The sequence below is a fragment of the Pseudoliparis swirei genome, chromosome 23, assembly GCF_029220125.1.
Source record: "Pseudoliparis swirei isolate HS2019 ecotype Mariana Trench chromosome 23, NWPU_hadal_v1, whole genome shotgun sequence".
Taxonomy (NCBI): domain Eukaryota; kingdom Metazoa; phylum Chordata; class Actinopteri; order Perciformes; family Liparidae; genus Pseudoliparis; species Pseudoliparis swirei.
This window is the reverse complement of record NC_079410.1, coordinates 17,711,137-17,731,828: the sequence shown is the minus strand read 5'-3', so window position 1 is coordinate 17,731,828 and position 20,692 is coordinate 17,711,137. Positions and strand designations below refer to the sequence as shown.

Here is a 20,692-nt window from a genome sequence, read left to right as displayed (position 1 = left end):
ATGAAATATATTATATTATATATTATAATCTTATTATTTCAGAAGGACCATGTCGTTAAAACAAATGTCACCATTTGATGCACTGCACCAGATTGTACTTGGCAGATGGATGAGAAATAGATGACGCGGGCTTGCAGGTGTATGGTCTTCCGACGAAACTTTTATTTATTTATACTTTCTAACATTTATTTGACAGCTATACGTTTCCCCTCTCAACTTCTTGAAACTGTTAGAGAGGTCAAATGATTACTTTCCATTACCTTTTTCGTAAAGTCTTCAGTCCATTTGTTCTTCTTCTTTAAACAAATAATGTATTCTTTTATTTGGAAATATTAACAGGTACATAACACAGTAAACATTAACTGATATTTCCATTGTTTATCATCCTTTTGTTGAAATATCAGATAACAAACCCACTCCCCCACCCCTCCCACTGTATACACTAGAGTACAGGACATTAAATACATAAACAATATATACAAAGAGGTCACCTCATTTCGCCGACCCAGACGTACACACACACACACACACACACACACACACACACACACATACATCTGGAACATCTGTATGTAGACACACCTGCACAGAGTCAATACCCAGTATCACACAAGTAAAATATATCCAGAAATTAAATGACAACATGAGTTGTTCTTCTTCTTTGAGTTCGGGCAACCTATTATACCACATGTCTTGGGGAATAGACACAACTGAACATCAGAAATAGGATATTGTAAATCGACAACTGGCACATCTCCGGCTCAAGATTTATTTCCCAGGGACGTAGACACATTTTTTCTTCATTAATCAGTATTTAAGAATAACACTTACTCTCTGTCATCAATTCCCCCCAAATGTGTTTAGATATCTGTCGGGGCATTTATTTGATTTCTTGTGAGAATTTCGCCTCGACATGCTCCGCGGCGCTCAGCTCTCACGACACAATGTGTTTCAGGTGTTTCGTAACAACCAATTACTTGCTCACTTCAAGTTACAGTGATCAATAGAAAAATCATTTTGCCAATGGGTGCCCTTTTTTTTGGTTTGAGCACCTGCCCCCTAAAATGTCTGTGCACGTGCCTGTATGTATGTGTGTGTGTGTGTGTGTGTGTGTGTGTGTGTGTGTGTGTGTATATATATTTTCGTCCTCACTACACGGTCTACAAATCACTGCAGGTCACTCATGGATCTGTGGGGGATATAGATATATCTATATCTAGAATAGGTCCTCTCTGTCTACAAGTCACTATATTATTTATAATATATATTGATTAATATAATATTTATTTTGATCAATATTTTATTTAGATATAGAATCTCAAATACAATATGGTATCATCATATATATAAACACACATTTCACATACAAACTTTAAACCTAAAAAAACCTCTTATAATACTTATACTATATCTTTCTTTAAACTCTTTTCGAAGATTTCAAAGAAAGAAGCAAACATTGGATTCAATGCATAATGTCCGCTCTTCTTTAATCGAGACCTCTTTATTCGGCTCATAATAAAAATTCTTCCGGTTCATAACCTGTGGCCCGGTCGGAGCACAGGGTGGCAGTAATGCGCCTCACCTGCTGAATAAGATCCAAAAGAAGAAGAACGAATCAGCGGATTGGTGGAAAGTGTGGCGGACTTTACCCTCGCGGAGACTTGTTGCTCTGTTCCGGGTCGCGCGGAGAGACGGTCCAGTGTTGCACGTGAGCGCGCAGAGAGCCTCCACTCCCACTGGTGAGCGACCCGTCGCGTTCACGGTCACGGTCACGTCGCTGTCGGTTAAACGGAGTTGTTTGTGTTAATTATGTATTAATGACACGAAGAACCGACTCGGGTTGAGCGCCCTGCCGCGCCTCGTCTCATGTCCCGCGGCGACACCGAGTTAGCCAGCTAACCGAAACCTGAGAAGCGTGTTTACGTGTCTTAGCTTATATATTTATAATTAGGGTCCGAGCGACTGACACTTTTTATTTTTCCACATTGAACGCTACGTATCTAGCCAAAACTCACCAAATTTAGCAAGCTTGTCAGGCTTGGTAAAACTAGACGTAGGATCCCGACCGCAAAATTCGGCTTCCAAAAATTGCTCTTTAGCGCCACCTCAAACTTTGACCCTCACCCAGAATGGCCGATTGACTTGAAATTCGTCACACATGTCCACTTGGCCTTGTTCTACAAAAAAGCCTCTCAGACCCCTAAACTCCGCCTACTTACATTTTCGGCCATTTAGAATTTTGTGAAAACCACATAATTGGCGAGTTCTACACGCTGGGTCCGATTCAAACCAAACTTTCTGGAGATCATGAGTGAAGCTTTATCACCTACAATCTATCATCTACTATTAAATGTCTCATTGTTTTAAGTATCTATGATCCAATTCACATTTTAGTGGCCTGTCTTGTTTTTCAAGGATCTTAACCTCAACACTATTTGGACTAAACACTCCAAATTTAGAGCATATGTAAAAAAAAATGCATCCTGAAACATACACAGCAAATTTTGTGCAATTTGAACTATAGGGGGCGCTACAATAATTCGCCAAATTGGCCTTTTTGGCCATTTTTCGCTTGAATTTGCCATGTTTTGCTGTTATTCATTGAAGGATTTCTCCGACAAAACAAAAAAAGAATCGGCTCAAATTATTTTTATAGAATCTCAAGGCTTGAACAATGAACAGTGCGAGAAAAAAAGACTTTTCACCGTACAGTTTTGTTGTTATGAGTATTCCAATATATGCCCACTTTCTTTGATAATGTTATGTTATAAACTACTGCTTTAACTCATCCAATCTTTCCAAAAATATTCATGCATGCTGCCAGTCAAGGCCTGAACACATTCACATGAAGAAACAAACACATTTCTCATAGGAACACCTATTAAAAAGTAAAATTACCATAATGTATTCACTTTCACAATAATGTTAACCCTACTAATATTTATAATCTCATCTGAAACTAGCTCAAGAAGATAAGTGTTTGTCTGGGCAGCTTTTTTTCATCACCTTTTTTTAAACATTTAATTTACATGACGTAGTCTACGCTTCGATGCATGAATATGTTCATGCAGTCAAAGCGCCACCAAGTGGTTCAACTGGACTTGCTCGAACCTGCCCTAAAATTGTCGTACATGACAAACGGCAAAATGTCCGACCGGCGTGCCTGCGTCCTCGGCTGAGATGAGCGAGGACCCGTTGTTCGCTGCTCGCAGCTTTAATTATGATCTTTCTTTCTTTTTTAACGCTGGAGAACTTTTCCTCATCGCTGTATATATATATATATATATATATATATATCTCCCACAGACCCATGAGTGACCTGCAGTGACTTGAAGACAGAGAGGACAATCTGCCTCATAGATAAGATATCCCCCACAGACCCATGAGTGACCTGCAGTGATTTGTAGACCTTGTCGAGAGGATGATCTGCCTCATATATATATATTAGGGCTGTGAAACGATTACAAATTGTAATCAAATTAATCACAGGTTTCTGTGGATTAATCATGATTAATCACATGTTACCGATATTCTCGGTATATTCTCGGGGGGGGGGGGGGTGTGCAAGTGACTTTTTTCGTCCCGATGTGCGCGCACACGCCGGTATCGGAGCTCTGCGGCGCGCGAGACGGAGATCGGAGTAGTGTTAACGCGACACGTAGAGACAGAAATGACATGCTGCTGTAGAGACGACCAACAACAGACGTATTGGAAGCTCATTCTGCGCATGTGTTAAATGCGCTAAAAAAATTTAACTAATTAATCCTGTAATTGAATCATAACGCGTTATTTTTCACAGCACTAATATATATATATATTTATATTTCTCCAGTTTTTAATGAAATGTAAACAGTTTAATTTCTCAATGTACTCTGAAATTAAAGCATACAACAAATAAACAATTGGAGATAAAAAATAAATCATGGAATCGTTTTGTTTAACCCTTGTGTTGCCTTCGGGTCAATTTGACCCGATTCAATGTTTCACCCTCCTGTTACCTTTATTTACTAACATATTTTACCCTTGAGGTCAATATGACCACAGCTATTAAAATCTCCAGAAAATTATTAGAATTAATATTGTTTTCCAAGTTTAAGTGTGAGGCACTTTATGTTTGTTTGTTGACTCCCGAAAGAACACCGACATTAAACATTGAATCGGGTCAAATTGACCCGAAGGCGACAGGAGGGTTAAATATTGAATCGGGTCAAAATGACCCGAAGGCAACACAAGGGTTAATAAAATGTAATCTACATTTTTGCCTCATCAAAGTTTAGCCACCGTTTGCAGATATAACAGCCAAATTATATATATCCCAAGATTAATGAGTGACCTGCAGTGACTTGTAGACTGAGGACGGTCAGCATCAGATAACAGAGTTGTCCTGTGTTGTCGTCTGAGTTAAGTAGTAACTTCTCATGAATGATTTGCTTATCGGTCCGTGTCACGGTTCAAAGATTAACCGGCCACTGCTACATCTGTCCTGCTCACAAGGTTTCATCACTTTTCTGACTCGTATCTGGTCTCTAAACACAGAACCATCTTCCTCTTTTAGATTTTCACTTTGTGTGACCAGAGAAACGGAGAAACCATGTCTTCACCAAATGTGAGTGACGTCGCTGTGAGCAAAGAAACGTGGGATTCGCACAACAAGATGCTGCTGGAGCCGCTCGCCATTGGCGACTCTGAGGTTAGTGGAGTGATGATTCAGTGAGATCAAGTTATAGGACAGTCTGGTGATCATTCACATTGTTATTGTCCGCTGAGCGGTACAAAATTTGTGTGTATTAGGTGTTCTCCATCATAAAGAAAGAGAAGCACAGGCAGACGTTCGGTCTGGAGCTGATAGCGTCGGAAAACTTTGCCAGCAGAGCCGTGCTGGAGGCGCTGGGCTCCTGCATGAACAACAAATACTCTGAGGGATATCCCGGTCAGAGGTAATCTCTGACTACGTCCTTTAAGTGGTGCATTCTGCTTTCTCCTCCCAATTTGAATAGCGGATAAGCATTGCAGTAACAATCCGTGTGATCCGGTGCGTTCAGGTACTACGGAGGTACGGAGCATGTGGATGAGCTAGAGAGGCTCTGCCAGAAGAGGGCGCTAGAGGCCTACGGTCTGGACCCGGAGAGATGGGCCGTCAACGTGCAGCCGTACTCAGGTATCAAATGGTGATCAGTAGTTATACCTTTAAACTTCCCTCTCAGTTTCTTTTTCCATTTGTTGAGCTTCTGTCCGTGCTTCCTCCGTCAGGTTCACCTGCTAACTTTGCCGTCTACACTGCCGTCGTGGAGCCCCATGGAAGGATCATGGGGCTGGACCTTCCTGACGGAGGTCACCTGACACACGGCTTCATGACGGAGAAGAAGAAAATCTCCGCCACGTCCATCTTCTTTGAGTCCATGCCGTACAAGGTACAAAACCATCACGTAGTACTCGACACACACCCAGCCGCCGTGGGATGAAAGCTCTTATTGTAGAGGAAGTAGTAATGTAGTCACGGCCGAGTTAAAACATGATTATCCATTATTTTATGCTTCAAAGCACATTGTATAAAAACTAAATGAAGAAAATGTATGATTTTTAAAGTGGGCAAAATATGAAACCTAAAACAATAAAAAAATATATATTCAAAGTGATTTTAGGTTGTTAAGTTTAATTAAATACAGGCCTTTATAAACATCTGTATGTTCTGTTCATCAGGTGTTTTGGTGTCTTCAATAACTCATGCTCTTCTGTTTCAGGTGAATCCAGAGACCGGCTACATCGAGTATGACCGACTGCAAGAAAACGCTCGGCTGTTCCACCCCAGACTCATCATTGCAGGTACTTCTGCTGCTCGTCTTACTTCCACACACTGAAGGAAATCAATGAAACGAGGAGCGGATTCTTCAAACGACACCTGTGCATCTCTTTCTTCACCAGGTATGAGCTGCTATTCCCGTAACCTCGACTACGGCCGCCTGAAGCAGATCGCCGATGAGAACGGCGCGTACCTGATGGGCGACATGGCTCACATCAGCGGGTTGGTGGCTGCCGGAGTGGTGCCCTCACCCTTTGAGTACTGTGACATCGTTACCACGACAACGCACAAGACGCTGCGTGGCTGCCGCGCCGGACTCATCTTCTGCAGGAAAGGTAGAGAAGGAAAACGACGCTTCAAAACAAACCTCTTGTCTCTTTAGTGTCTTCTCTATGTATATGGACTTTTTTTCCCTTTTCTTTAGTGTCCAGCTTTTCATTTCTCTGCCCTCCGCTTTCTATTCCCCTTCTCCAGGCGTGCGTAGTGTCGACGCCAAGGGGAAGGAAACTCTGTACAACTTGGAGTCCTCGATCAACCAGGCTGTGTTTCCAGGGCTGCAGGGAGGACCACACAACCACGCCATTGCAGGTCATAATCTTTCTCCCCTTTTTAGATTTGTCTCCCTCTCGACTGTCATTCTATCACGTGAGCATCCGGCTCATTTTGGGGCCGTGTTTGTCCCCTGGCAGGTGTTGCTGTCACTCTCAAGCAAGCCATGACGTCAGAGTTCAAGGCCTACCAGGTGCAGGTTCTCGCTAACTGCAAATCTCTGTACAGCGCGCTCATCGACCACGGCTACAAGATCGTCACCGGTGAGTTGAACCGTATCTACAGTATCGGATGCTAATGTACGGAGGGAAAAAAGCTTTTATGTCCTCTTTCATTTACATGGTTTAATGTTGATAAAACACTTTAAAACCCTCCGTGTTAGCGCCTGTCTCTTTAAGCCCTCGGCTGCATTTGAAGTTTCTTTAAGGATCGACTGATTGTGTTCACACTAATAATCTTTTACGTTTTTCATAATTACAAGATCATGCTCTTATATATGTTTTCTTCTAATAACATGATGCTAATGTGAAAATATATTAGAAAACTTTGTTAAATTTGTAACGAGTGCCGTACTCTTCTTCACATTAACTTTAACACTCGTAAATCCCTGTTGAATCTTTTTATGTAGTATATGATATGATGACCCACCATGCTTCATGTCTTTGTTTAAACTTACCGGTCTATGAAACGGGGTCCGTAACAGATTTGTGAAAGCAGTTGATAACTTCATCGTCTTTAACAAGCTTCTTCTCTTCCTGTGTAGGCGGCTCTGACAACCATCTGATCTTGCTTGACCTTCGCACCAAAGGGACCGATGGAGGACGAGCGGAGAAGGTTTTGGAAGCCTGTGCCATTGCTTGTAATAAGAACACCTGTCCAGGTAGAGTGTGTGTCTGTGTGTGTGTTTTTGAACTGATAATTATACATGCAGCTTTTGGTTGGCCCTCGTGAGAGAGCACTCTTGAAGAAAAGAAGTCCAGCCTTAGTTTCTGTGAATGTTTCCATACGTTGATGTGTCATGGCTCTCGTAGGGGATAAGAGTGCTCTGCGGCCCAGCGGTCTGCGGTTTGGCTCTCCGGCTCTGACCTCCAGAGGCATGATGGAGGACGATTTCAAGAAGGTGGCCGAGTTCATTCACAGAGGTAATCTTTTAATTGCCCTATATTTATATAATTTTTTGGGGGAAATCGACGAGATCGAAGATTGTGCACGTGGTCCTCTCTCTCTCTCTTTTATACTTCTACCTCTCTCTCCCTCTTTCCTTCTTTTGCTAAAGTCAGATCTGGATGGCGTGAAAAGTTTTTTAACTGTCCAATCTTAAAATGGCAAATTTCAAAGTTTTCTTTTTTTCTTTACATGAAAACTAAAGGGCAGAGGTCAACTCAAACTTGATTTTAAAAGAGAGAATTATCCAGTCACTAACTCTTAAATATCTGTGGTGCCTATTGTTAATAGTAGCTCAAGATTTCACCTGAAGAAGTTCACTCAGAAGTTTGAATCTGAAACATTTTGGCGGCTCTTTGTTCTCACTTGAAACGTTGAGGAGATGTGAATTAGTTCCCGTTCTGATTCAGCTCTCCGGTTAGCTCCCACTCCGTGGCTCAGTCCACTGAGGCCGTCGTAGTGCGTAGAACTATCCACTAGAAACAAAGAAAAAACTAAACGGGATCTCCCATGAATGAAGTTGCAACCTACAAGCCCCGCCCCCGCTCTCCTTCCTCTTGCAGGCATTGAGCTGACCTTGGAGGTGCAGAGGAGCCTGGATCCCAAGGCCAATCTGAAGGAGTTCGTCCAGGCGCTCGCCAAGGGTGAGAAGTTCCAGCAGCAGGTGTCAGAAATCCGGGCCGAGGTGGAGGCTTTCGCCGGCCAGTTCCCCATGCCGGGCCTCCCCGAGCTGTAGAGGCCTGGAAGGAGGATGATGATGATGATTTGAAAAAACATGCAAAATTATTCTGGTGTGTTATTTTTTGTTATTTGTTTTAAGTGGACATGTGTAACTGTCACAGCTCAAATCAAGATATTTCTTAATTACTTCACTGCAGTTCGGTTTCAGATTAGAACCGATTTTTCTTAACAGAAACAGATCTATTGGCAGACTGTATCGTCCTCAAATTCTCCAGTGCTTGTTTTTAGTTCTCCACTGTTGCTTTGGCCTCCAAATGTTATTACATTTATATTAAATTTATTACATTTAAGCTTTAATCCCAAAAATATTATTGTATATAATGTACAATGTAGAATTTTTTTATCCACTGCAGATTTAAGCACCAAACATGTATATTCCTTTCACACTTGAGTCTTATACTGTATACGTATACAATTTGAAACATTAAAAAAACTCAATTGTTGCATTTAATTAAAGAATCCATAATAAATGAAACATATATTGTGTATTGTCTTTAGATTGAACTGAAACTGGTGAATAATGCACTAACTGTACAAAGCCTGTACTTTGAGCTCGATCAGCTCACAATGAAAATATAGAGTCCACCAAATTCACTGTTTTAATGTGCTGTGTCAGCATGCTGACATTTGCTAATTGGCACCAAGCGCAGCTGAGGCTGATGAAATGTTAATAGTTTGACAGACGTGTGGTATTCTGGGACCAGTTGAAGTCCTGGTGGTATCGCTTGAGTAAAAGGTTATGGGATTACTAAAGTTAATACAATCGGAGGCAATCCATCCGGTGGAAGAGGAGAAGCAGCTCTACCATGACATGGATATGCTGAGGTATGTTTTGTCAAAAATCAATAACATAATTATCACATTGGCTTCCACTAAAAAAAAATATAAATTTGATCATATATTGACTTTCTAATTTTGGTTTCTTCTGCTCCTGGGAAATTCGAGAACATCAGTCTGCGTCCCGAGACTCCCGACTGTTGGGATGTGGGACGTCTCATCTAGCAGAATGTGGGATGGACGGGATTGTCCCATGATGACCGGGTCAGTGGCTGCATGTGGACGTCTCCTTCATGGAGTGGATACTTCAGGGCACCTCAAGAGAAGAACGCTAGAAAAGAACTAAGAACTAAATAATGGTCATATAAGATCACATCTGTAAATAATAAAGTAATTATTGTAGGTCAAATTAAGATAATAATAATCTGCCAGGACACAAACGGCCTCTGTAAACCATCTGAAGTGCCTTCCTAAATCCTAAATCTACCTGCAACCGCTTCCATCCACCCACACACCTAACTTCAGCCTTGAGATGATGAACCCCTCTCCACTTCCAGCTTCTATCCCTCCGCTGCCTCTGCCAGGAGTTTGTCCTGCCCCATCCTCCAGCAATATTATCTCTCAGCCGCTGTGAGATTTAAACTCTGCCTCCACCTCCAGCCAATGACATTGGCCGCCTACACCCGGAACCTCCACCCACAGCCTCCACAAGTAATCTACGACCGTTTCCAACGACCTACTCCGACCCAACACCAACAGATTCTGCAAGACAGTTTCCCCCTGAGCCTCCACCCACATCTTAATCCAGCAAGCGCCACCTGCAAACAGCTGTCCCGTTACACTCCTTCTTTTACAGACGGCTGCAGCTCGACATGCAGCCTCTTCCAGCGACCTGCACCTCGGCCTCCAACAGCAGGGAGCAGAGATGGACTCATAGCAGTGTAACAAGAGCATCACTGGGCTGGTATATTAAAGCTGCCGTTCTGTTTACATCATGTGTACAAAATCTCTTTCTTCTCACAGGTATTTCCTAACGTTGACTGATGATAAACCACAAAGAGCTCTTCTTCCTCCCTGTCCGAACTAGGTAGTGTTGACCAGGCTGAAGTATAGCAGTATGATATATTTGGTATTGTCTCGGTGTCTAGTTATGCATTTTCAGTTCATCTGAGTATTAATGCATGTTAGAAATGATCACGCCTGTCGAAGCCATTTAGTGAAAACATATATAGAGTAATAGAACATCTTAGAATAATATCTGAGGGGGAAATCTTTTTTTTATGAGAGGAAAGATGGGATATTTAGTGGAGGTTTGGTAGAGCGTGTTTCTTTAATAAAAGACATTTTCTTTGTGGTTTTGTCAAGACTCTGCTGGACTTCACAGACTATGTACCAGAGATGCTTATTCCTCCTCAACTTGCTGCACATTCACCATCAACTCCTGCTGCTCCTCTCCCCAACTGAGAGCGCCTCTCCCAGTCTCAGTTCCACCACAACAGTTTTACCAAACCAGATTAATGGAAGTTAGAAGGATGCAAAGACGCTCCACCTTAGAGCCTTATGGCCTTACATTTCTGACCATGCCTCCTAAAAGATATGCAGTAGCTTGCTCTATTACGGTGTGCGTAAAGGCCTTTGGACTGTTGCTTATTAAAGCCCATCATTCTATACAGTCATTGGATCGGTCATTCGTTACGCAATGAAATAAATATATAAAATTCGTATCTTAACGTACAAAGCCTTGATTGGTGATGCACCATCATATCTTAAGGAGCTTGTAGTACCATATTGCCCCACTAGAGAGCTGCGCTCACTAAATGCGGGACTACTTGTAGTTCCTAGAGTCTTAAAAAGTATGATGGGAGCCAGAGCCTTTAGTTATCAAGCTCCTCTTTTATGGAACCAGCTTCCACCTTCAGTCCGGGAGGCAGACACAGTCACCGTTTAAGAGTAGACTGAAGACTTTCCTCTTTGACAGAGCTTATAGTTCGGGCTGAATCAGGTTCACCTGGTCCAGCCCCTTGATATGCTGCTATAGGCTTATAGCTGCTGGGGGACGTTTAGGATACACTGAGCACCTATCTCCTCTTGTCTCCCTCCTTGTGGATGAATTTTCATCTCTCTATTGCACATTACTGACTCTGCTTTCTTCCCGGAGTCCTTTTGACTTCACGTCTCATCGGGTCCGATCAGGCAGATAGATCCTATCTGCCTGATGGATCATCGAGGTCTGAATCGTGGAATTCCTGCTACCAACTATACGCCACTGCCCTGTTGAGACTCCGCCCACTGTTGAGACTCCGCCCACTCTTTACCTCCATCTGCCTGATGGATCGTGGAGGTCTCCATCATGGAATATGCCTACTATACGAACTATTCATACACTCTGTCACATTCATTGAATGTATTTTAACTCTAAATCTGTCCTTCTGTACACATTACATCTATTGCATCTGTCCATCCTGGAGAGGGATCCTCCTCTGTTGCTCTCCTGAAGGTTTCTTCCCTTTTTCCCCCCTGAAGGGCATTGTTGTCGACCCTCCACCCCCCACCTCCCCTGGACCTGTTCTCTTCCTCTCTCCTCGAGGAGTCCATCATGACCATGACCACGACCCCCGCCACACATAGCTTTTTTTTTTCGGCGGTCGCTCTCATCCGGACGACCCCCGGGGACTGACTGACCCCCCCCAGGACCACCCTCTTCTTCCACCTTCCTCCTTCTCCTCTTCTCCTTCTTCTCCTCCTCCTCCCTCCTCCTCCTCCTCCTCCTCCCTCCCTCCTTGATTGTTGTGTGTTGTGTGTCAAAAATGTTGCACCTTCCCAAAAAAAATTTTGTTTGTTTGTGAAAACATTCATTCTTTGGCAATAAACCTGTTTCTGATTCTGATTCTGATTCTGATTCTGATTCTGATTTGGGAGTTTTTTCTGATCCGATGTGAGGTTTTGGGGCAGGGATGTCTATGTGTACAGATTGTAAAGCACTCTGAGACAAATTCGTAATTTGTGAAATTGGGCTATACAAATAAACTGAATTGAATACATTCATATTTGAGAATGACATTCTATTTAATCCAAATAACTTGAATACCTCATATTATTTGGTGAAATTAAGCAGGAACGCTATCTGAAATGCTTTCATCTGCAAAGTTGCAGCATTAATGGTGCAGAAGGGTTCTTCTGGATATGATAAAAGTAATTTGTTATCTTGAGAAAACTACACTTTGTTCTCTTCTGATGTTAATAAATCATGACAAAACCACCTGTTATTTGCCATATCTCATAAATCCCAGAGATGAGTGGATCAAATGAAAAATGTCTTATTGCAACCAAAATATAAACTATGAAAAACCCTTGCATAATGATTGGTGAGTTAGTTAATTTGTGAATGTAACTTTATTCAAAATTTTCAACAGAACTCAAAGTCAAAAAAACTATTAAATCCAAGCATATAGCGGATGTATAGACTGTATATTAACAACATGTGTTCCTTTCCCTGTCACCTTATAACCATGTCACCATACATTTCTTCTTTGGTGCAATTATTATCTCTCTACCAGTTTATTTTCGTCAGTGTGCAAAAGGTTTACAGTTAACGGATAATTAAGTATAGACTTTCAAATATAACTAAATATATATGTAAAGAACATGACACAATTAATCTAAATATGAATAACGAATGTAGATTTATTTTGGTTTAAATCCGTTAGCTCTGAGGGGAATAACGTTAAAGGGTGTACAAGCAGACTTTTTAGAATTGTTTTAATGTAATAAATTCTTTTTAATGTTCATTTCTCCCTTACGTATTATTGATAACAAAGACCACCACCGTGCGGTGTGGGTGTACCAAAGCACTCGGTGATCGATTAGTTGGGCCTTAATCCATGAGGTCAGAGGTCAGTCTTCGCGCTTTCCATCCATCCACCGTTGAGAACCAACTGGTTGAGAACGAAGAGCAGTTTGTAACGAAAACAAAGTCAGAGACCGACTCATGTTAGAGTGTTTCTCATTAAGAAAACAGCCGTACGACGCGACGAAGAGCAGCAGCTTTGTGTGGTTCCGCACGAGGAAGCTCACTGATTGTTGTTCTCTTATTGGTTAGCCGAGCTAGCCCCGTTAGCCACTTTAGCTGGCTACCGAGCTCCGCCGCAAGCTAGCTTGAGCTAAACTAGCTCGATCTCTTCGACCAGAGCGCGACCGACTACCGCAGACATGCAGGACATGCTGGCCAACGTGGACCACCTCAAGTTTGACTTGGAGCTGGCGATGCAGCAGCAGCTCGGGGCGCAGTCGCTGCCCTTCCCCGGCATGGACAGTAAGTGCTCGGATGCTAGCTGGTGCTTAGCCGCAGTGGGTAAACGTTCAGAGTTAACGGTGGTAACGGAGAGGAGCTAACGGCGGGTGACCGCAGACACCCTGGCCGGTGGCGGACGCTCCGGAGCAGCGCGGTGCCCCCTCGGTGTGTTCATGTCGTAATGCCCTGTGTCCCTCCCTGCAGAGTCCGGGTCGGCTGTGTGCGAGTTCTTCATGAGAGCAGCGTGTCAGAAAGGTGAGCTAAAAGCACACGATAGATGCATTATAAACATGGTGCTCCAAACTGAAGGAGGCAGAGTTATGCTGGCTTTTTGTCTTTAAGTACCGGTTAAGCTTAAAAAACAACACATCTTACATTTCCCTTAATGCAGTTCGACAATTTTAGATAAATAGAAGTACTGCTAGTGTTCACATGTTAAGATCACATCCACCGTTCACAGATATTAATGGTTAATGTATTACCATTTGAGAAATGCATGACATACAAACAAAACAAAAACGGTAGTAAATTCCTGTGCATTTAAAAAAAATTGCATCAGGAATGAAAACCGCAGCAAAACATTTATCAGGGCATTATGGCTGACATTTTCACATTAATAATTCAACATCAGGGAAACAGTGTCCATCAATGTAGGTTTGAGTCGTGATTTGACTTTCAGTGGAATCTCATTGTGGTAATATGATCATATTGTTTTGTTTATTAAGACAATATGATGAGAACATATGATCATGAGAATACCAATAGAGCCCAGAGGAGTGAACATAAAAGATACAAATGTAAGATGACAGTGCAGTAGACTAAATACCTGCTGCTCTAAGATCCATGGACAGGGTGTATTCTAATACAATATTTTGAGACAAACCCAGCGTAATTTTTTTTGCTCAAATTGTCCCATTTTAGTAAATAATGATTGGTGGGTATTTGGCATTCTTTAGAGCCTGTTGGTAGACTGACTTTACAGGTTTGAGTGTTGTGAATTCGTAAAGTTGTACCGCCGTTTGTATTGTGTTTTATTTCATTCTGCCTCCAGGTGGGATGTGTCCGTTCCGTCACATCAGTGGAGAGAAGACGGTGGTGTGTAAGCACTGGCTCAGAGGTCTGTGTAAGAAGGGAGACCAGTGCGAGTTCCTCCACGAATACGACATGACCAAGATGCCTGAATGCTACTTCTACTCCAAGTTTGGTGGGTGGACTCAATGTTTCATAAAATCACACCAGATGAGCCCAGTGACTGTTTGCATTGTGACCCCAGTTGTTAAATTACCTGGAGTGGATTTGGCCCCGCTTTAATTTGTGTTAAAATCCTGCAGGTGAGTGCAGCAACAAGGAATGTCCGTTCCTGCACATTGATCCAGAGTCCAAGATCAAAGACTGTCCCTGGTATGACCGAGGCTTCTGCAAACACGGTACGTCCTGCTCACACAGTCTTTCCAACGCAGGTTTGAATGTCTTAATCGGTAGCAAAACGGCCTCGTTAACTTCTGTTGGGACTTTTATCCACCTTCCTGTCACAGGTCCTGACTGCAGACACAGACACACAAGGAGGGTGATCTGTATGAACTACCTGGTGGGCTTCTGTGCAGAAGGAAAATCCTGTAAATTCATGCAGTACGTGACTGTAACCCTTTAAAAAAAAATCCTACATTATAGAAATGAGTTTTATTTGCAGGTCAAATGAAATGCACCACTTATGACTTGTTGTTTTTTTGCATTTGCTTATTTTTTGGATGAATTCTGTTAAGTTAGCAATACAATTTAAATTATTGGAGCTGTCCCCTGAATGTTATGTAGATTAACAGCGAGATGTTCCTCCACAGCCCTCGTTTTGAATTGCCTATGGGAGCTTCTGAACAGCCTCCTCTACAACAGCAAATGCAGAACCAGACGAAGGTGAGAGGAAACGTATACAAGAACTGAAATATACACACACACACTTGCTGAAGTCTCTGCCTCAGTGCTCTGCTCCATGTTATTTACCTGCTAAATTCCTACGATTTCTCATTGTTCCTGCTGCAGCCTCTTCCGATGCTCGGTCGCTCGTCGCTCTCTCTTATCCAGCTGACCAACTCCAGTATGCGGCCGCAGAACCACATGCATATGGCTCCTCCTCAGCAGAACAACATGTCTGGCAACAGAGGGCCTCGGCCACTGGACCAGGTCACCTGTTACAAGGTGAGTCTTGTGCACATTTGCCTGCTAGAGTGCACCTGTGTTTAATATCACCACGAGGCACCCGTCTCCCACTGTAGTCGTAATGCCTTTTTAAAGCAGGTTGGACATTCGGGTCTTGTTTTCTTCGCTTTCTTGACCAGAGTTTGATGAGAGGATCAATACCACGACTGTGTCGTCTCAGTAAATATGAAGCTACGGCCAGCAGCCTTTTTAATACTTTTACAAATATATTTTCACGCATGGAGCGTTGCGGTTTCTAACTTCGACAGTCAGAACAAAATAAGTTAAAGAAAATAATACTTTTAAGCCAAAGAAAAATCATAACTCAATGTCAAAAACAAATTATAGTTTTTACATGTTTTTTTCTTCTTCAGAAATTACAATTTGATAATGCCGATTCTTTGATCTTGAGAGGTTTTTGTTACCGTTGGGCCGTTTCTAGCCTTTGTGCTAAGCGGCTGCTGGTTCCAGCCAAATATCTACTGTGCCTACACGAGGGCCATTGATCATTTCTGAAAACAAAACCAATACTATTTAAAAGAAAATCTGTTTTGCGATCGCCAGCATTTTTCTGCTTTTATTAAGGAACCATCAATAGCATTTATGTTTTGTCTTCCCTGTGTCTGCAGTGTGGTGAGAAGGGCCACTATGCCAACAAATGCACTAAAGGCCATCTCGCCTTCTTGAGTGGACAATAACCGTCCACCTTGAGGACCATGTGGAGTCACCCCTTTGCTCCACAGGTTGAACTGAAAGACTTTGACTGCTACGTGTGAGTTTATACAGACACGGGCAGAAGGAAAAATAAACATACTTCTATTTGTTGTGGGTACGTGGAAGTAAAAAAGATCGTGGAAGAAAAAGACGAGGTCACAATCGGTGTGGCTGTGGTCGAATGACTTGTGCGTGTAAGTCTTGGTGGTTTTGTACTGTATAGCACACTGAATATTTAATCACACCCAGGGTCCAACAGTGGTGTAGTCCTGTAACATGTTCCAGCATCTTTACAGGATATATACACGTGTTTCCTTGGGTCATGTGACTGCATCAGTGACACCAGACCGGACTTTCTATTCTGCTACTTCTAGTAAAATCCGTGTAAATGAAAATTAAAAAATAGATGTGGGAATGTAAATTCATGCCGTTTCTACTCTACTGCAATTAATCAGAGCCCAAATCCTCAGTGCAGAGGTTTTAGTTAAAATCAGACATTTTAAATCCTGGGAATGTGTTTTTTTTTTACCAGGTTGCCCTTTGTTATTAAAGCTCTCAAAACCAAGAATTGCAAAGTTGTATTGGAAGTCTGAACAGTTCCATAATGTGTAGTGTTTTTCCAATAATGTGTACAGTGTTTCTCCAATAAATGTCTTTGTTACAGATCTACCTGTTATTCTTATGTTTACGCAACAATGAGGTACCTCCACTCATAGCCCACATTAACAAACTCACACACCAAAACATAATATCCATCAATAAATCTTAGTATTGTTTATTGGTCACAACAATCACATTCAATAGAGCTGAGTAGAAAGAACAGGTGGACCGAAGGTTACAGCTCCACCCCTCAAAGCTGCTGAAGCTTAGTGGTACTTCCTCCAGCGATCGTGTTCTAGAAGAGAAGACGGGGCGGGGAAAGGGACATTAAATCAAAGTGAAATAAATGTAAATATTGGAGAAGTGGCACTAATGTAAAAAGGAAGCATATTATAAACAGGAAGTTTGTGCATGTCTTACTGAGGTGTTCGAAATCAAACAAGTAGCTCAACGCCACGTAGCCAACCAGCACCATAGCGACACCGCCAATGCCTCCCTTCTTCACATTGATGTACTTGTTGTAGTATCTATCGTGGCCTGGAAGAGAAACAAACCGCATTAACCACAGCTGAAGACATCTGGATGTGTACGCCCTTCTAGAAACCCTCACGAATGTCACTAATTTAAACCATTTAAAGGTTCTCACTGAGGGGACTTGACCCCAGTGCTCTGGATGAAATCATGTTTTAAAAATAAAATACTGATTTCATTGAACATCGTTGACGCCACTTTTTTCAGATAGTTCCTGCCTTGATAAAAACGTTTCGGCGTTGTCGTCTCACCCCTGCGGACGGCTGAGATGACGCCGTTGGGAGTGAAGTCGCGACCTCCAAGCCAGGACCCCAGCTCGCCGAGCTTCACGTCCATCAGCCGCTTCTCAATCACGGGAACTGGTCACAGAGGGAGACGGTGTGAGGACAGTGAACGCACCATGCCGCGGCTCTGCTACCGTAACTCCAGCTGTCCATCTCGGGCTAACTTTTGACACTTCATATCGGTTACTTTGAACAATGGACTCTTGGCCCAACGTTGAAAACTCCGCTGTTAATCAAAAGCACCGCCTTTATGGTTTAATTTAGGCTCACTTGTTTTTAGGATATTATCAGATATGAGACGTAAAGTTAACGTCCAGCGGTTTGCAGGCTACCGTGCGAGCTAGCCACTGTGACACAACTTTTAAACACGCAAAGACAACGTAATCATGACGGATCCGGACGAACTGAAAGTCAAATCTAAAGCTTTCGATCATCGGGCACCTCGGTTAAATGTCCGAAAGCGACTGACAGCTTCTATCTAACGGAGAACCCGGCAATGACACGCAAAGTCCTTGAGGTGACTTAACGGCTTCACTGCGGCCTTCAGTCGGACAACAGCCGTAAAGACGGTTAGTAAACGGTCCGTTGGTCAACTAAACACGCAGCGTCTGTGAAACGTACAATAAACCAACAAGAAAGCACACAAAACAGAACAAATTGTGTTATTTTGACATAGGACACGCTATGTTACCTGGTCTGTCCGCCATCTTGACTGGTGCGAAGAGCTGGCCGCGGGGAATGATGGGTAATGGTGAGCGAAGTGCATTATGGGAGATTATCTAGTGCGTACTTCTGGCCACTAGAGGGCAGCAGAGCGAACATAACCAGAAGCCTCAAACTGAGCGAATGCGTCCAGAAATAAAAGGCACAATCACGAATGACAACAAACTGCCGGTACGTGTATTTAAAATCCATTCGGACAAGACATTTATCTTTTATTACAAAACATGTATTTGAAGACGTAAAATGAATATCTTATCTTATCTTAAAGGGGAGTTATTCAGGTACACCTGCTAAAAGGCAGAGAAGGGGGAACCAGCTGCTACAAGGTTGTTGTTCCGCAGCCTGCTGGTGTTCCTGTGGGTGCTGTGACCCTAATGAGGCCCACAGAGGAAGAAGGCTGTAAAGAGATCAAGGTAAGGATTTAGTGAATCCAGGTACGAAAATACTTGAGTTTCCCTTAAAAGCAAAGTACGTTTTGCATTTAAGCATTACAATATGTTCAAAGTAACACTATCATTTCAGAATACCTTGACCCAGCTACCTGTAGGTTTCTCTATTCCGATTCCTCAGTTTTCTGTATAAACCTCTCCTTTAAAAAAATATGATAGATATAATAAATTTTTTAAATAGTGACGTTAAGGGTTAACATATGGTCTCTTGAAAATCTATCAAGGGAATTAGTTTTTTTTCAATAGAGATGAATCAATGAGCAGCCAGTAGCACTGATGCACACAATGTACCTGAAGATATAGTGAACATCTTATTGAGGCCAGTGTTTGTGTGTGTGAGGGTCAGAGACGGTGATGTGGTAGTTCAGGTCCCTTCTCAACAAGCCCACCGATCAATACCGCCCACTCTACACTGATCTCTCTCTTTCTTTCTCTCTTTCTCTCTCTCCCTTGTGGTTTTAGCCTTCATCCCAAACTGGGACTCATATATGTTTGAATGTGCCTTATGAAAACAAAAAAATTATTCTGTCTACATTACACACATGCCTCTAATCCAAACTGAGAAGCCAGCACTCGCCCCCAGAGATGGCAGATTCCCAAATGCATCTATTGAATACACACACACACACACACACACACACACACACACACACACACACACACACACACACACACACAGTGTGTTGAGATAGACACGAGCGCCCACGTTTCATTTGGACTTTAAAGGTTGAGACAACACTGTCATATAAACTCATTTAGAGTCCAGAATTGACCCTGTGGTCCGGGCTCACCTGCATGTTCATTGGTTTAGTGTGTTTGTTATTGCACTGCCTAGGGCCTCGCTGCACTTCAGAGGAGTGTGTACCAGCTACACACACACACACACACACACATACACACACACACACACACACACACACACAGCACTAGGGAACGGATGATTTTATTCCACCTCAAGGGACATGTGCCCTCGAGGTCTGCCACTGAGACAGCTCTTTGAAGCTGATGGAGAGATATGGAGGGACATATAATAAGAGATAGCGGGAGGGAGGGTGAAGAATAGACAGACCGTGAGAGAGAGAGAAAGAGAGAGGAGACAGGGATGAAAGAGGATGAGGTCAGAATAAAAAGATGAACACTGTGAGTACAAAAAGGGTGAAGTGGCAACAGGAAGGGAATGATGGAGGGGGATGAAGGAAAGAAGAGAGGAGGGGACTGAGTCCATGTCTCTCTCTGCACACGGCTCTCTAAAAAACACATGACCTTTAAACAGCGAGTCTCCCAGTCGCTCCTTGTTCATGCATCCTTCATGCTCCACTTCCTCCTCCATTCCATTTGTTCGACTTCCCATTGTGTTTCCTCTCAAATCGACACTCCTCTGCTCTCTCCTCTCCCCATCTGTAACTCTCTCACCTCTGCCACCCCCCTCGTCTCTCTCCATCACATCGATTTCTCTCCTCTATACTCCTGCTCTTTCGCCCCTCGGTGTCTCTCTTGTCTTTCTCTTAACCCCGCTCCTTGTCACGGATGCCATCTCTTCCTCCTCTTACTGACGTGTGTTTCCCGTCTCCTCCCCTCTCTCCCGGTTGAGAGCTCTCGGGTGGAAAGAGACAAACCGATGGACGGGCAGGCGGGAGGAGGAGGAGTGGGTTGTGGGAAATGGATTCATCCGCCCTCCCATTACTACAATAATCTCATTAGAGATATGGAGATCACCGGGGAGCTGCTGAAAGGAGCTCGCTGGCCTGATGAGGGTCCCAGAGGAGCCCATGTGTGTGTTGAGAGAGAGAGAGAGAGACATGAATAAACAGAGAGGGAAAGAGGATACTACATGTGGAGAAAGACTCCACAGGGACCACTTCATTCAGACACTAAA

At 43.0% G+C, this 20,692-nt stretch overlaps 3 protein-coding genes across 3 annotated transcripts; 2 read left to right on the top strand and 1 right to left on the bottom strand.

Moving 5' to 3' along the window:
* The first annotated feature begins 1,634 nt into the window (after positions 1–1,634).
* shmt1 (serine hydroxymethyltransferase 1 (soluble)) lies at positions 1,635–8,733 on the top strand. Its single transcript, XM_056407831.1, has 12 exons — positions 1,635–1,739; positions 4,556–4,690; positions 4,792–4,937; positions 5,043–5,158; positions 5,251–5,411; positions 5,742–5,823; positions 5,923–6,135; positions 6,275–6,388; positions 6,490–6,612; positions 7,113–7,229; positions 7,381–7,491; positions 8,077–8,733. The coding sequence occupies exons 2-12, from the start codon at positions 4,592–4,594 to the stop codon at positions 8,247–8,249; spliced, it is 1,455 nt and encodes a 484-aa protein (XP_056263806.1). The 5' UTR covers positions 1,635–1,739; positions 4,556–4,591; the 3' UTR covers positions 8,250–8,733.
* Positions 8,734–12,947: 4,214 nt separating this feature from the next.
* Positions 12,948–16,894, top strand: cpsf4 (cleavage and polyadenylation specific factor 4). The gene is made up of 8 exons (XM_056408007.1): positions 12,948–13,343; positions 13,527–13,577; positions 14,374–14,526; positions 14,654–14,749; positions 14,858–14,951; positions 15,161–15,233; positions 15,360–15,515; positions 16,145–16,894. Exons 1-8 carry the CDS (start codon positions 13,241–13,243, stop codon positions 16,211–16,213), a joined length of 795 nt encoding a protein of 264 aa, XP_056263982.1. The 5' UTR covers positions 12,948–13,240; the 3' UTR covers positions 16,214–16,894.
* An 84-nt stretch (positions 16,895–16,978) lies between these two features.
* atp5mf (ATP synthase membrane subunit f) lies at positions 16,979–18,418 on the bottom strand. The gene is made up of 4 exons (XM_056408008.1): positions 18,336–18,418; positions 17,612–17,719; positions 17,250–17,366; positions 16,979–17,124 (listed from the first exon to the last, which is right to left on the bottom strand). The coding sequence occupies exons 1-4, from the start codon at positions 18,349–18,351 to the stop codon at positions 17,096–17,098; spliced, it is 270 nt and encodes an 89-aa protein (XP_056263983.1). The 5' UTR covers positions 18,352–18,418; the 3' UTR covers positions 16,979–17,095.
* Between the last annotated feature and the right edge of the window lie 2,274 nt (positions 18,419–20,692).

Coding starts and splice junctions, on each gene's coding strand:
- cpsf4 (XM_056408007.1), top strand. CDS start 13,241: ATGCAGGACATGCTGGCCAACGTGGACCACCTCAAGTTTGACTTGGAG. Junction 13,344..13,526: donor GCCCTTCCCCGGCATGGACA/GTAAGTGCTCGG, acceptor CCCTCCCTGCAG/AGTCCGGGTCGGCTGTGTGC. Junction 13,578..14,373: donor GAGAGCAGCGTGTCAGAAAG/GTGAGCTAAAAG, acceptor TTCTGCCTCCAG/GTGGGATGTGTCCGTTCCGT.
- atp5mf (XM_056408008.1), bottom strand. Junction 17,367..17,611: donor CATCTCAGCCGTCCGCAGGG/GTGAGACGACAA, acceptor TTTCTCTTCCAG/GCCACGATAGATACTACAAC. Junction 17,125..17,249: donor GTTTGATTTCGAACACCTCA/GTAAGACATGCA, acceptor CTTCTCTTCTAG/AACACGATCGCTGGAGGAAG.
- shmt1 (XM_056407831.1), top strand. CDS start 4,592: ATGTCTTCACCAAATGTGAGTGACGTCGCTGTGAGCAAAGAAACGTGG. Junction 4,938..5,042: donor GAGGGATATCCCGGTCAGAG/GTAATCTCTGAC, acceptor CGGTGCGTTCAG/GTACTACGGAGGTACGGAGC. Junction 5,412..5,741: donor TTGAGTCCATGCCGTACAAG/GTACAAAACCAT, acceptor CTTCTGTTTCAG/GTGAATCCAGAGACCGGCTA.